Raw genomic sequence first — 16,025 nt, 5'->3', positions numbered from 1 at the left:
TCAGAGTGAAATAGACTTCCCCCAATAGGTGTTTTTCGTTTTAAAAAATTACTACAATTTTGGAAAAGCTGGGGGATACCAACCAATACCAATACACCTTTTTATTATCTCCTAGAGGGTTGTAAATCGAAATTTCCTTCGAAAGTCCGTTAAATAATCGCTCAAACTCCCGAAAAATTACTCAGCAGCTGTCGGATCAATTGAAAGGTGGACAGCCAGCTGGCGCCATTATTTCGTGAATCTCCGAACAACTCCGCAACCCTCCGTTGGTCGCGAGCAGCGCAGAGGGGTGCGGGGCTACTTTGCCACTCCACCTTGTGTCGAGTGTCAAATGCTTACGTAATGTAAAATTATTTTCTGGTGCGATACGTCTAGACGAGAAGTGCAACTCAAAACGATATTGTCAACTGCATTCAGTTTTGCCAAGTAGTTGACGCTCTCTGGGAATTTAAAAAAAAAATACTGTGCTTTTCAAGGGGAGTAGCTCGAGGTAAATATACTGCGCGAACGGTCGGGGGAGACAAGAGCCCAGTTTTCCTGCGATTTATTAATCCGCACACGGATGTGGATGAACAATTCGTCAGCGTTAAATCAGCATTTTCTTTTATTCTTTCATTTGCGTTTAGAACGGCGTCTCAAATTATGATATTTCACCACTGACTTCCATCGACCCGGCCATTGTGACTCGCCCCGGGGAGTATGACAGCAGCGGTCATGGAAAATATTTCCTGGGATCCTGGTGAGTTTATTTTATTGAAAGAAAAATTAACGCAAACAAATTGAAACGCGAAAATTAAATCATATTCCCCCTGATCGCACCTCCAATCGGTCACTCTTCCCCGTCATTTCTCCCGATGCTCCGGTCAAAATATTTTCCTTTCAGTGGAGACTTTTGAAAATTTTATTCGCTCCAAACTCAAAGTCAACCGGGATTAATTTAATTAGGAGAACAAAAACCGTTGAATTGTTTTTATTTGTTTACTTTCCTCGGGAAATTTCCAATTTCGCTCTCTTAAAAAGTATCACGAGGGTCCACTACTTAACGAGGCGATAACTTAATTGTTGTTAACTCAACCGCGTCCGGAAGAATAAACAAAAGCGAAGGTAGTACGCAAAAATCGAATGGGGAGGATTCGGCGGCTGGCGCGGGACTGAATTCCCGTTTGTAATCGGATCTAATATTACGAAGATAACGCGCGACGTGTGCACCGGAAACACTGCAAAGATACCACGCGATGTCTTAAAATAATACGAGTGACAATCTTATAAAGCGTTTCCATTGACATTGAAAAATTCAGCACAATTATCCTTGAATTTCAATCGCAATCGCGTGTTAATAATTACATTCGTGGCAGATATAATGTTGTTCGCGTTATTGATCAGCGGCTGTGGTCTAATTTTCCAGCTCTTTCAAAACTTCTGAACTCCCTCGAAGAGCATAAGAATGACATACCAAGCTGCACAGACGAGGAGTTCGGCTTTCTCAATGATTTATTGCGATCCAAGGAGCTCAATGCTCTTGTCAACGTGCACAACAAGATTTTGGCTAATGTTCAGGATGAAAAATTCGCCCCTGTGCTGTCCAACTCGATGGACATCGATGTCGAAGTCCTAGACATGCTCTCGACGAAGACCCACGTCTCCGAAGAGTGCAAGGAATTATTTTATCTGCTGCAGAGACCTCACATACAGGTACAGCATTTATTTCCCAATATTATTCGAAAAAAAGGTCATGGAATTATCACTTTTAGAGGCTCCAGGGTCACGTAAAATTACCAATTATTTATAGTGATCATTCACATGAAAAAAGCAAGATTATGTTCGTGAGATAATCCAGGTGCCCTTGAGCTTTTATTCAGGAATAAATTGATTCCTCAGGGTCTGTTATGCACACACGATTCTGTCGCCCAGAAAGACTACTACCCCCGACTGTCCGAAATCCCCCTAGAAGTGGACGAGGACGAGGAAACAGTGAAAATAGTACAGCTCGTCAAGGCGGACGAACCACTGGTACGTGATACAGATCGCCAATTCGTTACTTGAAGAGAAAAACAAGGTCATACCGATATTAAATTGGTTTGATACAGTTCTGGAATATTCGTGTCCCCTGCCATTCCAGGATCAAGTCCCTGCATGCCCCAATACTGCCTCAGTCCTTGCCAAACCGATCCCTAAAGATCTCAGGAGATAAAAAAATTGACAACGAAAAATGGCAAAGCCAATTCAATTAACTACTATTTTTATTCAAAACTTGCCTCGAATTTAAGAGCGGTGATGGAGTTGAACCGATTGTGGTAAGTTTATCCCCATTTGCCTCTTTCCAACTGCACAATTTTTTAAATTTATATCCCGGTGCAATTTTCGCACTGTCACTGTAATGCAAAATAATAGGTTGCGGTAGGATAATTGTCCAAAATGATAACATGAATTTAACGTTGAGGATAGGGGGCGACTATCAAGTTGTGCGAAGTTACTGGAAAAATCGTGATAGCAAGAGTGATGCACGGAGGAGCTGCTGACAGATCCGGTCTCATTCATGTTGGCGATGAAGTAGTCGAAGTCAACGGCATAAGCGTCGAGGGAAAGACTCCGAATTGTGTTCTCAAAATTCTAGTAAGTTTGCAGTTTCAATAAAAATTCATGGAAGACCCCCGCAATTATTTTATCACCATGATTCATTCATTTTAGCAAAGCTCTGAAGGTGCTATTACCTTCAAAATAATTCCAGCGGACAGTAAAGGAGGAATGAGAGAGAGTAAGGTGCGTTATATTTTTTTTTGCAATTTTTATGCCTCCGTAAATATTAGACCGCCGGTCGGACAGGCCCTCGATGAAATCTCGATGCTACGAAGCATTAATGAGTATTTATTAATCAATTAGGTTCGTATGAGGGCCCATTTTTCCTACACAGCAGCTGATGACCCTCATATTCCTTGCAAAGAGGCAGGTCTAGACTTCAACAAAGGTGACGTGCTCCATATAGTCACCCAGGACGACGCATACTGGTGGCAGGCCCGTCGTGAAGGTGACAGAAACATAAGGGCCGGCCTCATCCCCAGCAGACCTCTCCAGGAGCGTCGAATCATTCTAGAGAGACAGCAGAAAGACAAGACTCAGGATGATGAAAGTCTCAGTAAGAAATCTACGCATATGAAGCAGAGACCGAGAGAATATCAAAAAATAATTCGGATAAATTAATTCGTTTGCGAAAATTATTAACTCCACAATGGGACTACTAACTGCAAGCAAAAATTAACAAAAAAATAATTTCTTTTGTTTTCCAGCCTTGCATTTTCCCCAAATTAATTTCATCTGCGAACTCACTCATTAATCCATCGCATTAATTCATTGAGAGCATAAATTCACCAAATTAACCGCACGTAAATTAACCCCCTCATCTCCTAACTCACTCATCATTGGCGAATCATTTTTTTTTTCAACACACCTTAACCGTTCCCCGGTTAGGCTTGTGTTCTGTTCCAGTGCCTTTGCCCGCATTGTGCCCCCGTCCCAGTACTTCTTCTTTGCACGCTTCGCCCACAAAGTGCAACTTGCAGGGAATTAAAATTAAAAAAATCATGTATGACGCTGCAGAGAACGACGACTTTGATCGGGAAGAGATACCGACCTACGAGGAAGTGGCTAAACTCTATCCAAGACCCGGTGTGTACCGTCCTATTGTGTTGATTGGACCACCAGGAGTCGGAAGGAACGAGCTCAAGAGGAGTCTCATGGCTCTGGATCCAGATAAATTCAAAACGCCTGTTCCATGTGAGCAAGATTCCATGTGTTCCATGGGTACAGTGATTAATGTGTTAATAAATTAAATTATGCTTTCTAATACTTCAGACACATCAAGGCCACCGCGACCTGGGGAGGAAGATGGACAGGAGTACCATTTCTGCACTCGTGAGAAAATGAACGAGGATATTGATTCCGGAAAGTTCATCGAATACGGAGAGTACAAGGGAAATTTATATGGCACCAAAGCGGACACTGTTATTTCTCTAGTAAACGCTGGCTTCGTCGTCATTCTTAATCCTCACTATCAGGCCCTCAAAATGCTCAGGTCACCGCAGCTGAAGCCTTACATTATTTACATCAAACCTCCCCAATTCGAAGCGCTGAAGGTGACGAGAAATGAAGCGAGAGCGAGGTCTACATTTGATGAAGCCAATTCCAGAGGATTTACCGTAAGGAAAATAACATCAACTATTTTTTTTTTCAATTATACATCTCCAAATACATCTCTGATGCCAGGACAATTTTTAAAAACGGACAAACCACTTCATTTTTTTTTATTTTTTACTATTTTCCTGGGGCATTAACATCGCCCTGTGTCATTCGTCTATTGCAGGACGATGAATTCCAGGAGATCCTACATAGCGCCGCTCGAATTGAGTTCCTGTACTCCCACCTATTTGATGAGGTAATCGTAAATGACGACTTGCCAATGGCACTGGAGCAGTTGGTGTCAGCCATCCACAGGGTGGAGTCAGAGCCCCTGTGGGTGCCGACCTTGTGGGTTCAGTGAAGCGTGGAGTTAATTAAATCGAGTGAATGACATGATAGAATTGACTGGCATTTCGTTTTATGAGTTTACGATTATCCACTGCAACTGTCAGGGTGACTCTTTAATCATTATGTTTCATGAACCGAAGATTTATTGTTATAATTTTCATTACCTTCCAGTAATCAGGCAGAATGCCCCTTCATCTACCTTCACTGCCAAAGAAATGTATGAATAATGTAGAAGATAATTCACCCATTGCAACCAAAAACCACCAAAATAAACATATAATTTATTATTATTCTGGACAAGATTTAGACAGATGGGATGATCATGTTAATTGTTGCCAAATCATTATTAATGAATAATTGAAAGATTTTATGAGAGAAATTTTTTGTCACTGACGTATCAAAAGCTCAGTCCGCAAATTCAGACCGAACAATCCCTCAGGAAATTATTAAAGCGGTGCAAGCTCTGCCCCATCTTCAACACGAGCTAGAATCATTAAAAATTTAACAACAAAGATTTGTCAGTGAAAATGAGAAACCTGATTTTCTCAACATATTTTTTATGATAATGAGGATAAAGTGCCTGCAGGTGTTATTTTAAATCAATTTTCAGCGACATTTTTGCATTTTGAGGGATCAGTCGAAAATGTTCCTCGATAAGTGGGAAATTCTCTCGACAAATAGAAAATTTAGACAGCAATGTCACGAGAATTTATCGCACAAGAGATAAAGATGTATAAAATATGTTTTGAAACACAAAGAAAACACCCGAAGGAAATTCCTATTTATTTTTATTTGTAAATTTTTATTTACCATTTACTCTCACCTTCCCCTTTCTCCTATATTTTTTTTATTCTCGTGTTTAGTCTTTCGAGAGTGGGCTGCACCTCCTTCGCTCTTTCCCCGGTTGGGGAGCCTCGCTTTTGACATGTCTGTGACTACAATTAGCATTTGCAGAGAAATATTCAATAACAATTTGACGTAATTGTTGCGTAATGTTTCCTTAAACTCACGTAATTTCTCCAGACATTTATTCATTTACATTTCAAAACACAATTATTCCTTTTTTTCTGGCAAGTCTCATTGAATATTTCTCTCCGTGCGTCGACCGTGTTTCGCGGCCCCACGACAAATTGTACTACGAACGTTAAATAATAATAAAATCGACTATTTTCCCAATGGTTTTGATCATGACTGAGGAGCAGTAAAATTACATTGCTGTCAATGGAAATCAATGATGAATTAATCATGTTGAAATTATTGTCGTTATATTTGATAGATTCGCTCTTCGATGTAATCTCTCTGTATATGTTAATAAAATTTTATGGTATTAATTGAAGACTTAGATAACAATATTTATAATTTTATTATTATTTTTGGAACTTTTATTTATAATCATTAGTATCGTCATCCAGCTCTGCGATTTTTTCGCTGTCGTCGATTTTTCTTTTTTGATAATATCTCATACGCCTGCTGAATCTCCATAAATCTGTCTTGAGCAGATCGTTTGGCATCCTCATCCCCCTTGACCTTATCAGGGTGATGTTCTTTGGACAGAGTTCGCCATTTCGCTGTTATTTCACTCTCTGAAGCTGTCGTAGACAAATCCAGTACCTGTCATGCACAAATTCATTTTTCATCCCCTCATTGATACAGAATTAAAAAATAATTTATTTTTCTTTTGGTGTTTATGATGCAAAGGGTTTTTCCCTCTGGAGTCACAAGAAAAATCATTTTATAAATACCCTGTAGGCGTTAATTTCCCCTCGAGGATCAGAGAGATCCACCAGCTGCCTCCAGGTCGCCCAGAATCCCTGATTTTTCGCTTGCTCCCAAGTAGTTCCCAGAGTTGTCTGAAAAAATTCATTCAACAGGTGTCAATCGCAACTACTTTTCGCGTCCCACCCCTCGAGTCTATAATTAAATTTCCACCTTGAGATCGAGCCATATCGGGGAGGTAAAGAAGTGCTTAACAGCCTCAGTAACTTTGATTTCCTCCCCCTCACTGTCAGTGAGGGTGGCATTAAAGTAAAAGTAGCTGGAGAGGAGCATCCAGAAGATGATCACAGCGAGTGTGTAGGTAGCAAGTGATCGAGTGACCGAACGCTTCTTCGCAGGTTTCAGTCTCCACTCCTTGGAGAAGGAGTCGAATGCCAGGGCGACGACGACCGCGACGATGTTGAGCCAAGTGGATTCATCGCCGATGTAGTAGAGCAGAGGGTACATCAGGTAAGCGATGATTAAGGGCAGCTTTATCGACCCTTGCTCTCGCCCAATGTTTCCAACTGTCCAGACACCTTCGGAAGAAGAGAGGATTGTCATTTGTCAATTTTTTATTTTTAACTCTTCGAAAGGTCCAGGGCCTCGTCAATATTCATTACCTGAAGCAACAATTCCTGGCACAAGGTACAGAAGTGGTTTCAGGTTCATCCCGTAGATCTCATCTTCAGGGATCGCACAGCGGAATAATTCCCCCCACAAATGACCAGTTGCCAGGGCACCGATGAACCGAACTGTGGAAAATGGTGGCTGAAATGGAATATTTCGACTTAATCCGAAGTTTCGAGTTCGATCTTTTAGTCCGTTTGAATAATAAAAAGGTTTTGACTATAAAACACGTAACGTTCCGGGATACCGTCTTATCAATTCTCAAGAAATATTATAAACTAAAAATATGAATCACATGTTGTGTTGAAAAAAAAATACCTTCCTATTTTGCCTGACAATTATTTTCCAAATCTCCATGTAATTTGGATCCTCGTTAGCGTCTTTGACATAAGTAGGTATCCTCCATATATCCCTAAACCACCCGATACCGAAGTATCCCCCCAGTGTGGTTGCCCAAACAACGGCATGATTAATCCTCCCCAAATAAAGATGATGCGCTCCAAAAAATCCCCCCACCATCCAAAATAAATACGCAAAAATCGTGGATTTTCCCTTCCGATCCAGCGGTTGAAAATCATCGTTCGTCACTGCACTGCCAACCCCATTGGCCCGATTTCCTCCCGACATTTCAACAATTCCAAATGACCTATATTTATCAGTCCCTTTTCAAAAAATTCACGCACTCAAAACCGCTCGCGCATTCAGCTTAAAAATTTAAAAAAATCCATTCCAATTTCATATTTTCCTCAACGAAAATACCACCAGATTGAACTCGCCTTAAATCATCGCGCACAAAATCAAATTAAATTCCTTCTCCGCGTTCTTGACGCTGTATTATATCCAATACAGATTATATTCACAACTCGAGGACAAAGTTTGCACTGAGACTCAACAAATATTGCGAAAAAAAATTGAACGCTAGCAGATTTTGATGACACGTCGTCACTTCATCGCTGTCCGATTGTGACCAGCGAAGTTAAACTTGTAACGTAATACACGAAGTAACGTGGTGATACCTCGTAGGATAACGATTTGGTTCAACGCACTGTAAAACGTGAGGTAGAAGGGATCGACGTTGAATAACGGGACATCCGAAAAACAGGTAAAGAAAAAGATGGGGACTGAGGCCCACTAAGGCGCTCTGCACACGCCGATCTTGACCGTGGAAAATCCACAGAAACTGTGTCACTAGTTTCTTATCGCTCCAACTTTATTGTTCCCGCACTATTGTTTCGGAATAATTATGACACGTTAATGACTGCCGACTATGAGCAGCTGTTTAAATATATCAGTTTGTCCCGGCAAGAATTGTGAATTATTTTTTTGAAATGCAAAAAAAAATATACGAGAGGAATATTTTCTTCACGACAAACTCCTACAATTGATAATATCTCTACCTCTTAATACTTCAATAATATTTTTCTAGATATTATTTATGCTGTATTTATTATTTTGAAGGGATTTGTATTATCGACGAGAACAAGTGCTTTCAAATCCGTCGCAGAGATGTCTTCGGAAGTCCTGAATGTTCTTAAGATAATATTTACAATCGTATAAACCCACAATTTATTGTTTATTATTTATATTTTATTTTTCTTAGATTTCTAGATGTTCAGGTACCTCATGCTGCGTTAAAAAACGCTCGATAATTATTTCTGCCGCCCGAGGACTTTCAAATTCACCGGTTGCCTCCTCCGGTTCCCGCGTTTTTCGAATCGAAAAGACTACGCTTCCCCTCAAATTAATAGAAATTAAATCACGCTGATTACAGCTTTTTGAAAACCAACCGATAATACCCCAACAGTTGCCTGGGACCCTCTCCAGGCGATACGTCTCATTACAATTGTCTTCATTACCTCATATTTATTATTCGATCGTTGTTACAAGGACTCAGTGACATTTTATTTATAATTTTTCGTCGGCTTCGCTTTCAAGTGAAAAATATGCGGGAGATTGTGCATGTGCAGACTGGCCAGTGCGGCAATCAAATTGGTTGCAAAGTAAGACCTCAAATCTTATTCTCAAACGGAGAAGAGAATTGAAAATTTAATAATAAAAAAAAATTAATTATTCAAGTTTCATTGCAGTTTTGGGAAGTGATCTCAGTGGAACATGGCATCGAACCTGATGGATGTTACAAGGGCCCTGATAAGGGCATCCAGCTGGATCGCATCAGTGTGTACTACGATCAGGCAGCCAGGGGACATTATGTTCCGCGATCGGTCCTCGTGGATTTGGAGCCAGGAACGATGGACGCAGCCAAGGCTGGGGCTTACGGTCGTCTCTTCCGCCCGGACAACTACGTTTTCGGCCAGAGTGGAGCGGGAAACAACTGGGCCAAGGGCCACTACACCGAGGGCGCAGAGCTCGTCGATGCCGTTCTCGATGTCATCAGGAAGGTGAGGGACTTTCTTCGCAGCCGATCTTTGCGGCTGCAGCAGAGGACCCGTCTCTGCCATCCCCAAGTAGTTGAACGGAGAATTGAATTTTAATTTGAAGGGACTCACACTTTCTCGGGGGATGACAGGGCGGGGGGCAGGGGGCGGCATATCTGTCGGTTTGCTTTTATCTTTGTGTTGATTTTTTTTTTTTTCATAGGAGTCAGAACATTGTGACTGCCTACAGGGCTTTCAATTGTGTCACTCGTTGGGAGGGGGTACTGGCTCTGGTATGGGGACACTGTTGCTGTCCAAAATAAAAGAGGAATTTCCAGACAGGTAAATTACGAGCTCAATCGATAGCCTCTTTCCATCCCATTGAAATGCACACTTATTATTTTGATTCTACAACCGATTTTTTTTTGTGAAAAATAAAACAATTTCTTCTCGTCAATTAAATGATTTCCAGACGAAGTTGCTTAGGTTGAAAAGTCTTACCAATAAATAATTGGCCCGACAACAATTTCTTTAAACTTTATTTATTTGTTTCAAGGATTCTGACGTCCTTTAGTGTTGGTCCAAGTCCGAAAGTCTCGGATACTGTAGTGGAACCGTACAATGCAACCCTCTCGGTGCATCAACTGATCGAATTAACCGATAACACAGTCTGCATTGATAACGAGGCCCTTTACAATATTTGCTTCAGGACCCTGAAGCTCTCCACTCCATCCTACAAGGATTTAAATCACCTCGTGTGCCTCACCATGTCTGGTATGATAATCCTCCTCCACCGACTTTTCAATTTCCAATTGTAGAATTTTTTTTTATCATGACCTTCAACTCTAAAAAATTTTCACCGTTTTTCGTAATACTCCTTCCCATCAGGTGTGACAACAAGCCTAAGATTTCCTGGCCAGCTCAATGCAGACCTACGAAAATTATCAGTGAACATGGTACCCTTTCCGCGTCTTCATTTCTTCGTGCCAGGTTTTGCGCCTCTAACAGCGAGTTCCAGCAAAGATTATCGTCCAATATCAGTGAGTGAGCTGACACAGCAGATGTTCGACCCCAAGAATATGATGACAGACTGCGATCCCAATCATGGCAAGTACCTAACTGTGGCCGCCATTTTCAGGGGTAAATTGTCAATGAAAGAAGTGGACGAGCAAATGCTCGGTGTCCAGTTTAAAAATTCAGCTAAATTTGTGGAGTGGATTCCGCAAAATATCAAGACAGCTGTCTGTGATATTCCACCAACTGGAATGCTCATGTCTGGAACATTCCTGGGGAACACGACCTCCATTCAAGAACTGTTTAAAAGAATTTCTGAACAATTCAATGCTATGTTCAGACGCAGGGCTTTTCTCCATTGGTACACTGGAGAGGGAATGGATGAGATGGAATTCACTGAGGCTGAGTCCAACATGTCTGATCTGGTATCAGAATATCAGCAGTATCAAGAGGCGGAAATTGATGACGAGATGTATGTCCAGGAGGAGGAGGAGGAGGATGAAGAGGAGCAACACTCGGAGTAAACATTCCACGTATTGTATTAAAGTTATTCATTTTGGATAATTTTTTTCTACGTAATTTATTGGATAGAGAACCGATACAGGGGTAGGCAAGTGGTAGAACCTGATGCGAAATTTTTTATCCCCCTAGGAAATTAATTGAATTATTTCGTCTTTTTCAATTCGACTAATCCAAACGCAGTATCCGGGGGTACGTACCACGTTCAACGAATTAAAACACAACTTTGGACGCCACTCCACCATTTTCTATCGAATAATTCCGTCCAACATTTATTTTATTGGATAAAAATTGAAAAATGTATTAGAAGTCTGAAGAAATTGTTATCTGCTTATTTATATAGAGAGTTAGATAGAGATCGAGTTTAGCTAATTATTTGCTAGATTGTGTGTGAATTAGAAAGAAGTAGCGGAGTGAGAAGAGAAAAGAGAGTTATTTACAAATGTGATTGATTTTCACGAAAGTTTATTAACAAAAATAATGAAAATTTGTACAAAAGAAATAAAATGTTAGGCCAATTGCAAAATCATTTTAAGGGGCTGTGAATATTTTGAAAAATAGTGAGTGTGATGACTTTATTGATCAACTTTTGAAATTATGTTACATAAACTGTAGAATAAATGATCTACACCAAGCAGTTACGATATAGCTCATGTAGTGGAGACGAAAAGAATAAGCTCAAACAATAATATAATCACCTCAGAATTATTCTAGTTATGTTCTTAATGTGATAGAGTAATAATCAATTCTAGTCTGAACGATTTCATTTCAAGACAAAAATACCAGAAAATTATTGAAACGGGGGATATTCACCCTGAAATTAATCACGACTAATCAAGTCTTACGCTATAAAATTTATAAATCAGAGTAAACCTACATGATTAAATTCTAATACCATTGCTGTAAATTCAGGTCATTTCAGGAGTAATCTTAATCTAGTTACCTAATTTCCTTTCCTTTCACAACGAAAAAAATCGAGCTAAACAGAAAATAGCGCACATCGGAGATTAGTCGACTTCCAATTTCCTGAATGAACCAGAAATTCCGTGGATCGTTCCATCACTGCTGCCCACATTCGCACATCCAAATCCTTGTTTCAGTGCTGAAACTGCGCCTTCTCGCGCCTTCTCCGAGTACAAATGAAGGTGTACGTTCATGTTGTCATGGGAGAGCAGACGTGGGGTGAGTTCGAGCAATTCTTTTCGCCAGAGTTCTGAGAAAAAAAAATTAATCTACTTGTGAATTTTTATGTTATCAGAGCGCTGCGCAACTTAAACCAGATTTTTTAGAATAATTAAATAGCATCGATATTAATTGATTTTTTTTCGCTCACCAATCATTTCGCTCATGGGCATTGTGCCCCCATATTCCTTGGGCAGCATACTCGTGTCCATTTTGGACTTGATCGCTTCGTCGAGGCTCGTGTGAATGTTAATGCGACTTTTAATCTTCTCCGAGATCAAAGACATTCCGAAATCCAGAGCGAATTTTAGCGATGGGTGGGCGTTTATCACGTGCACTTCCTTGTGTCGCATTGGTACGGTGCGCTGACGGGAAACAAATCGTATTTAAAAATTAATTTGAGAAGAGACAATTATTTAACTGAAGGAAATTGACAGCGGAGGTTTAATCAGGTATAATCAGTCGATTAAAAATAAATCGAAAGCTTGAGTTTAACAATTCGAAAAAATAAAAATTATGTCTAACATCGCGACAAGAATACGGTTGTTCCAACTGACCTCTCCATTTTTCACGATACGAACAGCTTCTCTGGGAGTGAACAAAGTCAAGTGTGGGAAACTGACACCGGCACCATCCGCGAAATGAACGAACCCTCGCACCTGACTCTCTTCATCCTCCATCAATGCCTCGTACGTGATAGCGTGGATCTTACACATGTCGGCGTTGGTGAATTTGTAGGGGTCGAAGACACCTGGAAATGTGTAAGGAACCCATGAGTGTTCTTGCAATGTCTTCCAAATATTCAACAGAGAATTTAGGACGCATTACCATCCTCCAGGATTTTTTTCTCTCATTATTGCAAAAGGTAGATATCAAACATAAATGAACTAATTATTTGGTTCGTTTCATATTTTACCAGGTCTCGCGACAATCAGTCGACGGCCCTTGGAGTCCCTCCCAGGAACGGCAAATAGGTACCTTAAATAAAAACCAATTAAGTATTAATATGACGGAATAAATTATGCCATCATTGGAGAATTAAACGGCATTAAATCGTCTTTTTCCCTTTATCGTCTTTCCAACGTACCCCAGCTTGAGCAATTCCAACATAGTGGGCTCGTTGATATCCAGTTTATTGAATGCTGGATGGTAGACCTTGCGCAGGAGTAGGTAACGCTCAGTGGCTTCCTGGGCCATAGGTACATTAAACTTCTTGCAGCGGAGAAATCGAAGGAGGAATTGAGCGTCTGAAAATCAGGACCAATATTAAAATTCGCATTATTTGCTCAATCAAGATAAGAAATTTAGCCAGCAAAAATTCAAGATAATTACCGAGTCGAGAATTTTCAATTCTCGCATTTAATTTGATCCAATTTCTCATCTGCTCCAGAGCCTGATCTCGGGTGTTCTTGTCCTCTCTCAATTCATCCTTCGCGATTTTTTGCGTCTCCTCAGACAGGGGACAGACGTAGTCGTCGGCCTCGGTGACCCACTCAATTGCTCCCATTGTTTACTGTTTTTTTTTTATCTAAATAATCCTCGATTCAACCCCTTTCCTCCGTTGATTACCTCCAGACTGAAAAAAATTATTGCAAAATTCAGAAAAAGAAAAATAATAGCCTCGAGAATTTGTAAACGACATAAACAGGTCTGGGATAAATTGCCAAATGCGTAGAGATTACACCAGAAAATGGGAGACTTTTATTTAAAAAGTTATAACATGAAAAAAGTAAAATAGTAAAAACCCAATTTTAAAAAACTCTTCACATTCAACTGCCTAAAAGAAGCCGCAAGAACCTGTCCTTTCTCTCCCATAATTTCCTCAAATTTGACCTCGGGAGTATTCGCAGGATGAGAGGATGACTCCGCGAAAGTGACCAGCGGAATCGTCATTGAAATCGAACAAATCCCGAGACATTGAACTGCATAAATATTATAAAACAGAAAATATCGCGTTGAGCAACTGCCTAATTTCGCTTGTAACAATATGTAAGAGCGAGAGCAAGTCCTCACGCAATAATCGTCGATGATATAACGTAGGACATAACTCCCAGGACAACGTAATATGACCGATCAAAATGATCTTTTCAGCTGGTGCTTTGGGTCTATCGTACGAGAACCCCAACACGCAGAATGAGTGTCTTGGTGTTACGAAACAACTTTCTCCCGTTATGCAACTCGATTTTTTTCGAATATATCCGTGTTTATGGTTGTTCACCCATCTTTGTTCGGAGTCTGAGTCACTGGAATCTGTGTCAAAGTAAGGAGCTCACCGGTTACCAATATTTTTTTAAACCGATGGCCTATCGATGAGCTGAATCGAACGACTAGTCTGACGCCGAAAGAAACGGAAAATTAATAAATTCCCTTCGCGTTCGTCGAGGTCCTAGAAGATTATCCCTTGACGCAATACTCATAAAGGATATAATTTTTTATCATCGTCAGATAATAAACAAATAGCTAAAACGAACAAAGAAGAGCTCTCGCAACACTTCCGCATGTTTTGAGGTATTTCTAAAAAATAATTGCAAATGTTGCTGGCATTAGTGGTCGAGCGTTAATTGTCTTATTACAATTTCAACTATTGCAATCGCTTATTACTATTTCTCTACTGCAATTTTCAGTTCCGGGGTGAAAGTGATAATTGTTCGGACGAAGTGTTCTCATAAACCACAAATTATATCATAAGTAACGTAATATTACCCCCATTATTTTTTTAACCCATCAAGTTATAATTAGAATGAAATGTGCAGAAGTCATTTTTATGCCGTTATTAGTTCATCGTTACGTTCGCCGACGTAATATTACATATTTCTCGATCTGTCAGTTATCAAGATTGCACGATTATACTAACAAGTTCATGCGTCCTTGAGAAATAATTAGATATTTAATTTTCCGGCGAATTTAATTTACAAAAAGGGTCTCCGATTACGTTAATTTTGCATCAGTCCTTGCGGGGATGATTCGAAATCAGTGGACCGAGTTACATGGACTTGAGCCGTTTTATCACTTCGCCGCTGATTTGAAAATTTGCAGCAGGGAACAAGTTTAGAAAAAAATAATTTATAATATTTTCAAGGGGTCTAGAGGCTGATTGAATACCTGTGAGAGCACTATTGAATTTGCGAGCACTATTTTATGATCTTTTCAATGATTTCGGAAGTCTTATTCAAGAAAAACACTATTTATTAATTAGAACCGGGCACATACCCAAAATGTTGCGTCCGTCTGGCACAGTTGCGAGCGACTGCTCCATAACCACCGAGCGATCACTCTTTTATAATTTTCACGCTGTTACCTTTCTTCCCAGTCCTAACGTGGACAACGCTACAATCAGCTGCGATGCTCACGGGGACTAGAGATTACATACGCACACAATAGACAATGCTCCCCATAGGAACCTTGAAAACCAGGATACTATCCCGAGACCATTGCATTATCCAGATTTTTAAAATTACATAATAATAACTGGATCAAATTTAATCTCCAGTTCGTAGATCCTATCATTCATTGTTTATCTTCTATCGAAGAGGGAAAGGTAGCAATCAAATTTACGGGTATTTTGTTATTACTAGAAAAATATTCATTTGCAAATTTCCCGGAAATTAATTTTTCCATTCTCGTGGTCTACTTGTTACATTTTGTTTCGTCAATAATAATTGAATTCCAACCGCAGGAATCGATATCCTTTTTCTATACAAAGCTAGACATAAATTTAAACAATTCAGAAATGCATGGAGAGATTTTTCTACCTCGAGTGGACGTCAAACGCAACCATTAAACAAAATTACAAACTTACACAATTGTCTACCGGGCGGAATCCCTCGTCCTAACAAAAAAAATTACTGATGAAGTGAAAGTTTTTCTTTGGATAATAAAACTTCTGCAATAAACTCAGATCTGAAAATTGCGTTTCGAGTGATACTGATTGACCGCGTCACTTCGCTCACATTTCGAAAATCTTTTTTATCCGATAGTGAAAGACCCTTTGTAAATGAACTTTCTTCATTGTTGGACGAGTGATCAATG

General features: G+C 40.0%; 4 protein-coding genes across 8 annotated transcripts; 2 read left to right on the top strand and 2 right to left on the bottom strand.

Annotated features, from left to right (window-relative positions):
* Positions 1 to 297: 297 nt before the first annotated feature.
* Positions 298 to 6,170, top strand: LOC135167719 (MAGUK p55 subfamily member 7). Of its 3 annotated transcripts, none has more exons than XM_064131214.1 (11): positions 298 to 490; positions 627 to 739; positions 1,406 to 1,692; positions 1,879 to 2,010; positions 2,268 to 2,294; positions 2,446 to 2,613; positions 2,689 to 2,760; positions 2,881 to 3,133; positions 3,466 to 3,771; positions 3,850 to 4,193; positions 4,358 to 6,170. In XM_064131214.1, the coding sequence occupies exons 2-11, from the start codon at positions 700 to 702 to the stop codon at positions 4,532 to 4,534; spliced, it is 1,806 nt and encodes a 601-aa protein (XP_063987284.1). In that variant the 5' UTR covers positions 298 to 490; positions 627 to 699; the 3' UTR covers positions 4,535 to 6,170. The 3 variants fall into 3 exon arrangements, with proteins under 3 accessions (XP_063987284.1, XP_063987285.1, XP_063987286.1); XM_064131216.1 differs by having other exon boundaries at positions 301 to 490; positions 3,595 to 3,771; XM_064131215.1 differs by lacking the exon at positions 2,268 to 2,294 and having other exon boundaries at positions 299 to 490.
* LOC135167728 (dnaJ homolog subfamily C member 22) lies at positions 5,866 to 8,279 on the bottom strand. Its single transcript, XM_064131229.1, has 5 exons — positions 7,225 to 8,279; positions 6,900 to 7,047; positions 6,451 to 6,815; positions 6,264 to 6,371; positions 5,866 to 6,132 (listed from the first exon to the last, which is right to left on the bottom strand). Exons 1-5 carry the CDS (start codon positions 7,531 to 7,533, stop codon positions 5,926 to 5,928), a joined length of 1,137 nt encoding a protein of 378 aa, XP_063987299.1. The 5' UTR covers positions 7,534 to 8,279; the 3' UTR covers positions 5,866 to 5,925.
* Positions 8,280 to 8,415: 136 nt separating this feature from the next.
* On the top strand, positions 8,416 to 11,721 carry LOC135167722 (tubulin beta chain-like). Of its 2 annotated transcripts, XM_064131221.1 has the most exons (6): positions 8,416 to 8,906; positions 8,994 to 9,305; positions 9,505 to 9,623; positions 9,838 to 10,055; positions 10,170 to 10,388; positions 10,636 to 11,721. In XM_064131221.1, the coding sequence occupies exons 1-6, from the start codon at positions 8,850 to 8,852 to the stop codon at positions 10,857 to 10,859; spliced, it is 1,149 nt and encodes a 382-aa protein (XP_063987291.1). In that variant the 5' UTR covers positions 8,416 to 8,849; the 3' UTR covers positions 10,860 to 11,721. The 2 variants fall into 2 exon arrangements, with proteins under 2 accessions (XP_063987291.1, XP_063987290.1); XM_064131220.1 differs by having other exon boundaries at positions 10,170 to 11,721.
* On the bottom strand, positions 11,361 to 15,309 carry LOC135167731 (alpha-tocopherol transfer protein-like). 2 transcript variants are annotated; one of them, XM_064131233.1, is made up of 7 exons: positions 15,207 to 15,309; positions 13,329 to 13,572; positions 13,084 to 13,243; positions 12,913 to 12,974; positions 12,554 to 12,747; positions 12,148 to 12,361; positions 11,361 to 12,027 (listed from the first exon to the last, which is right to left on the bottom strand). In XM_064131233.1, the coding sequence occupies exons 2-7, from the start codon at positions 13,501 to 13,503 to the stop codon at positions 11,822 to 11,824; spliced, it is 1,011 nt and encodes a 336-aa protein (XP_063987303.1). In that variant the 5' UTR covers positions 13,504 to 13,572; positions 15,207 to 15,309; the 3' UTR covers positions 11,361 to 11,821. The 2 variants fall into 2 exon arrangements, with proteins under 2 accessions (XP_063987303.1, XP_063987304.1); XM_064131234.1 differs by lacking the exon at positions 15,207 to 15,309 and adding an exon at positions 15,099 to 15,120.
* Positions 15,310 to 16,025: the final 716 nt, after the last annotated feature.

The sequence above is a fragment of the Diachasmimorpha longicaudata genome, chromosome 11 (genome assembly GCF_034640455.1).
Source record: "Diachasmimorpha longicaudata isolate KC_UGA_2023 chromosome 11, iyDiaLong2, whole genome shotgun sequence".
Classification (NCBI taxonomy): domain Eukaryota; kingdom Metazoa; phylum Arthropoda; class Insecta; order Hymenoptera; family Braconidae; genus Diachasmimorpha; species Diachasmimorpha longicaudata.
This window is presented reverse-complemented; position numbering and strand designations above follow the sequence as displayed.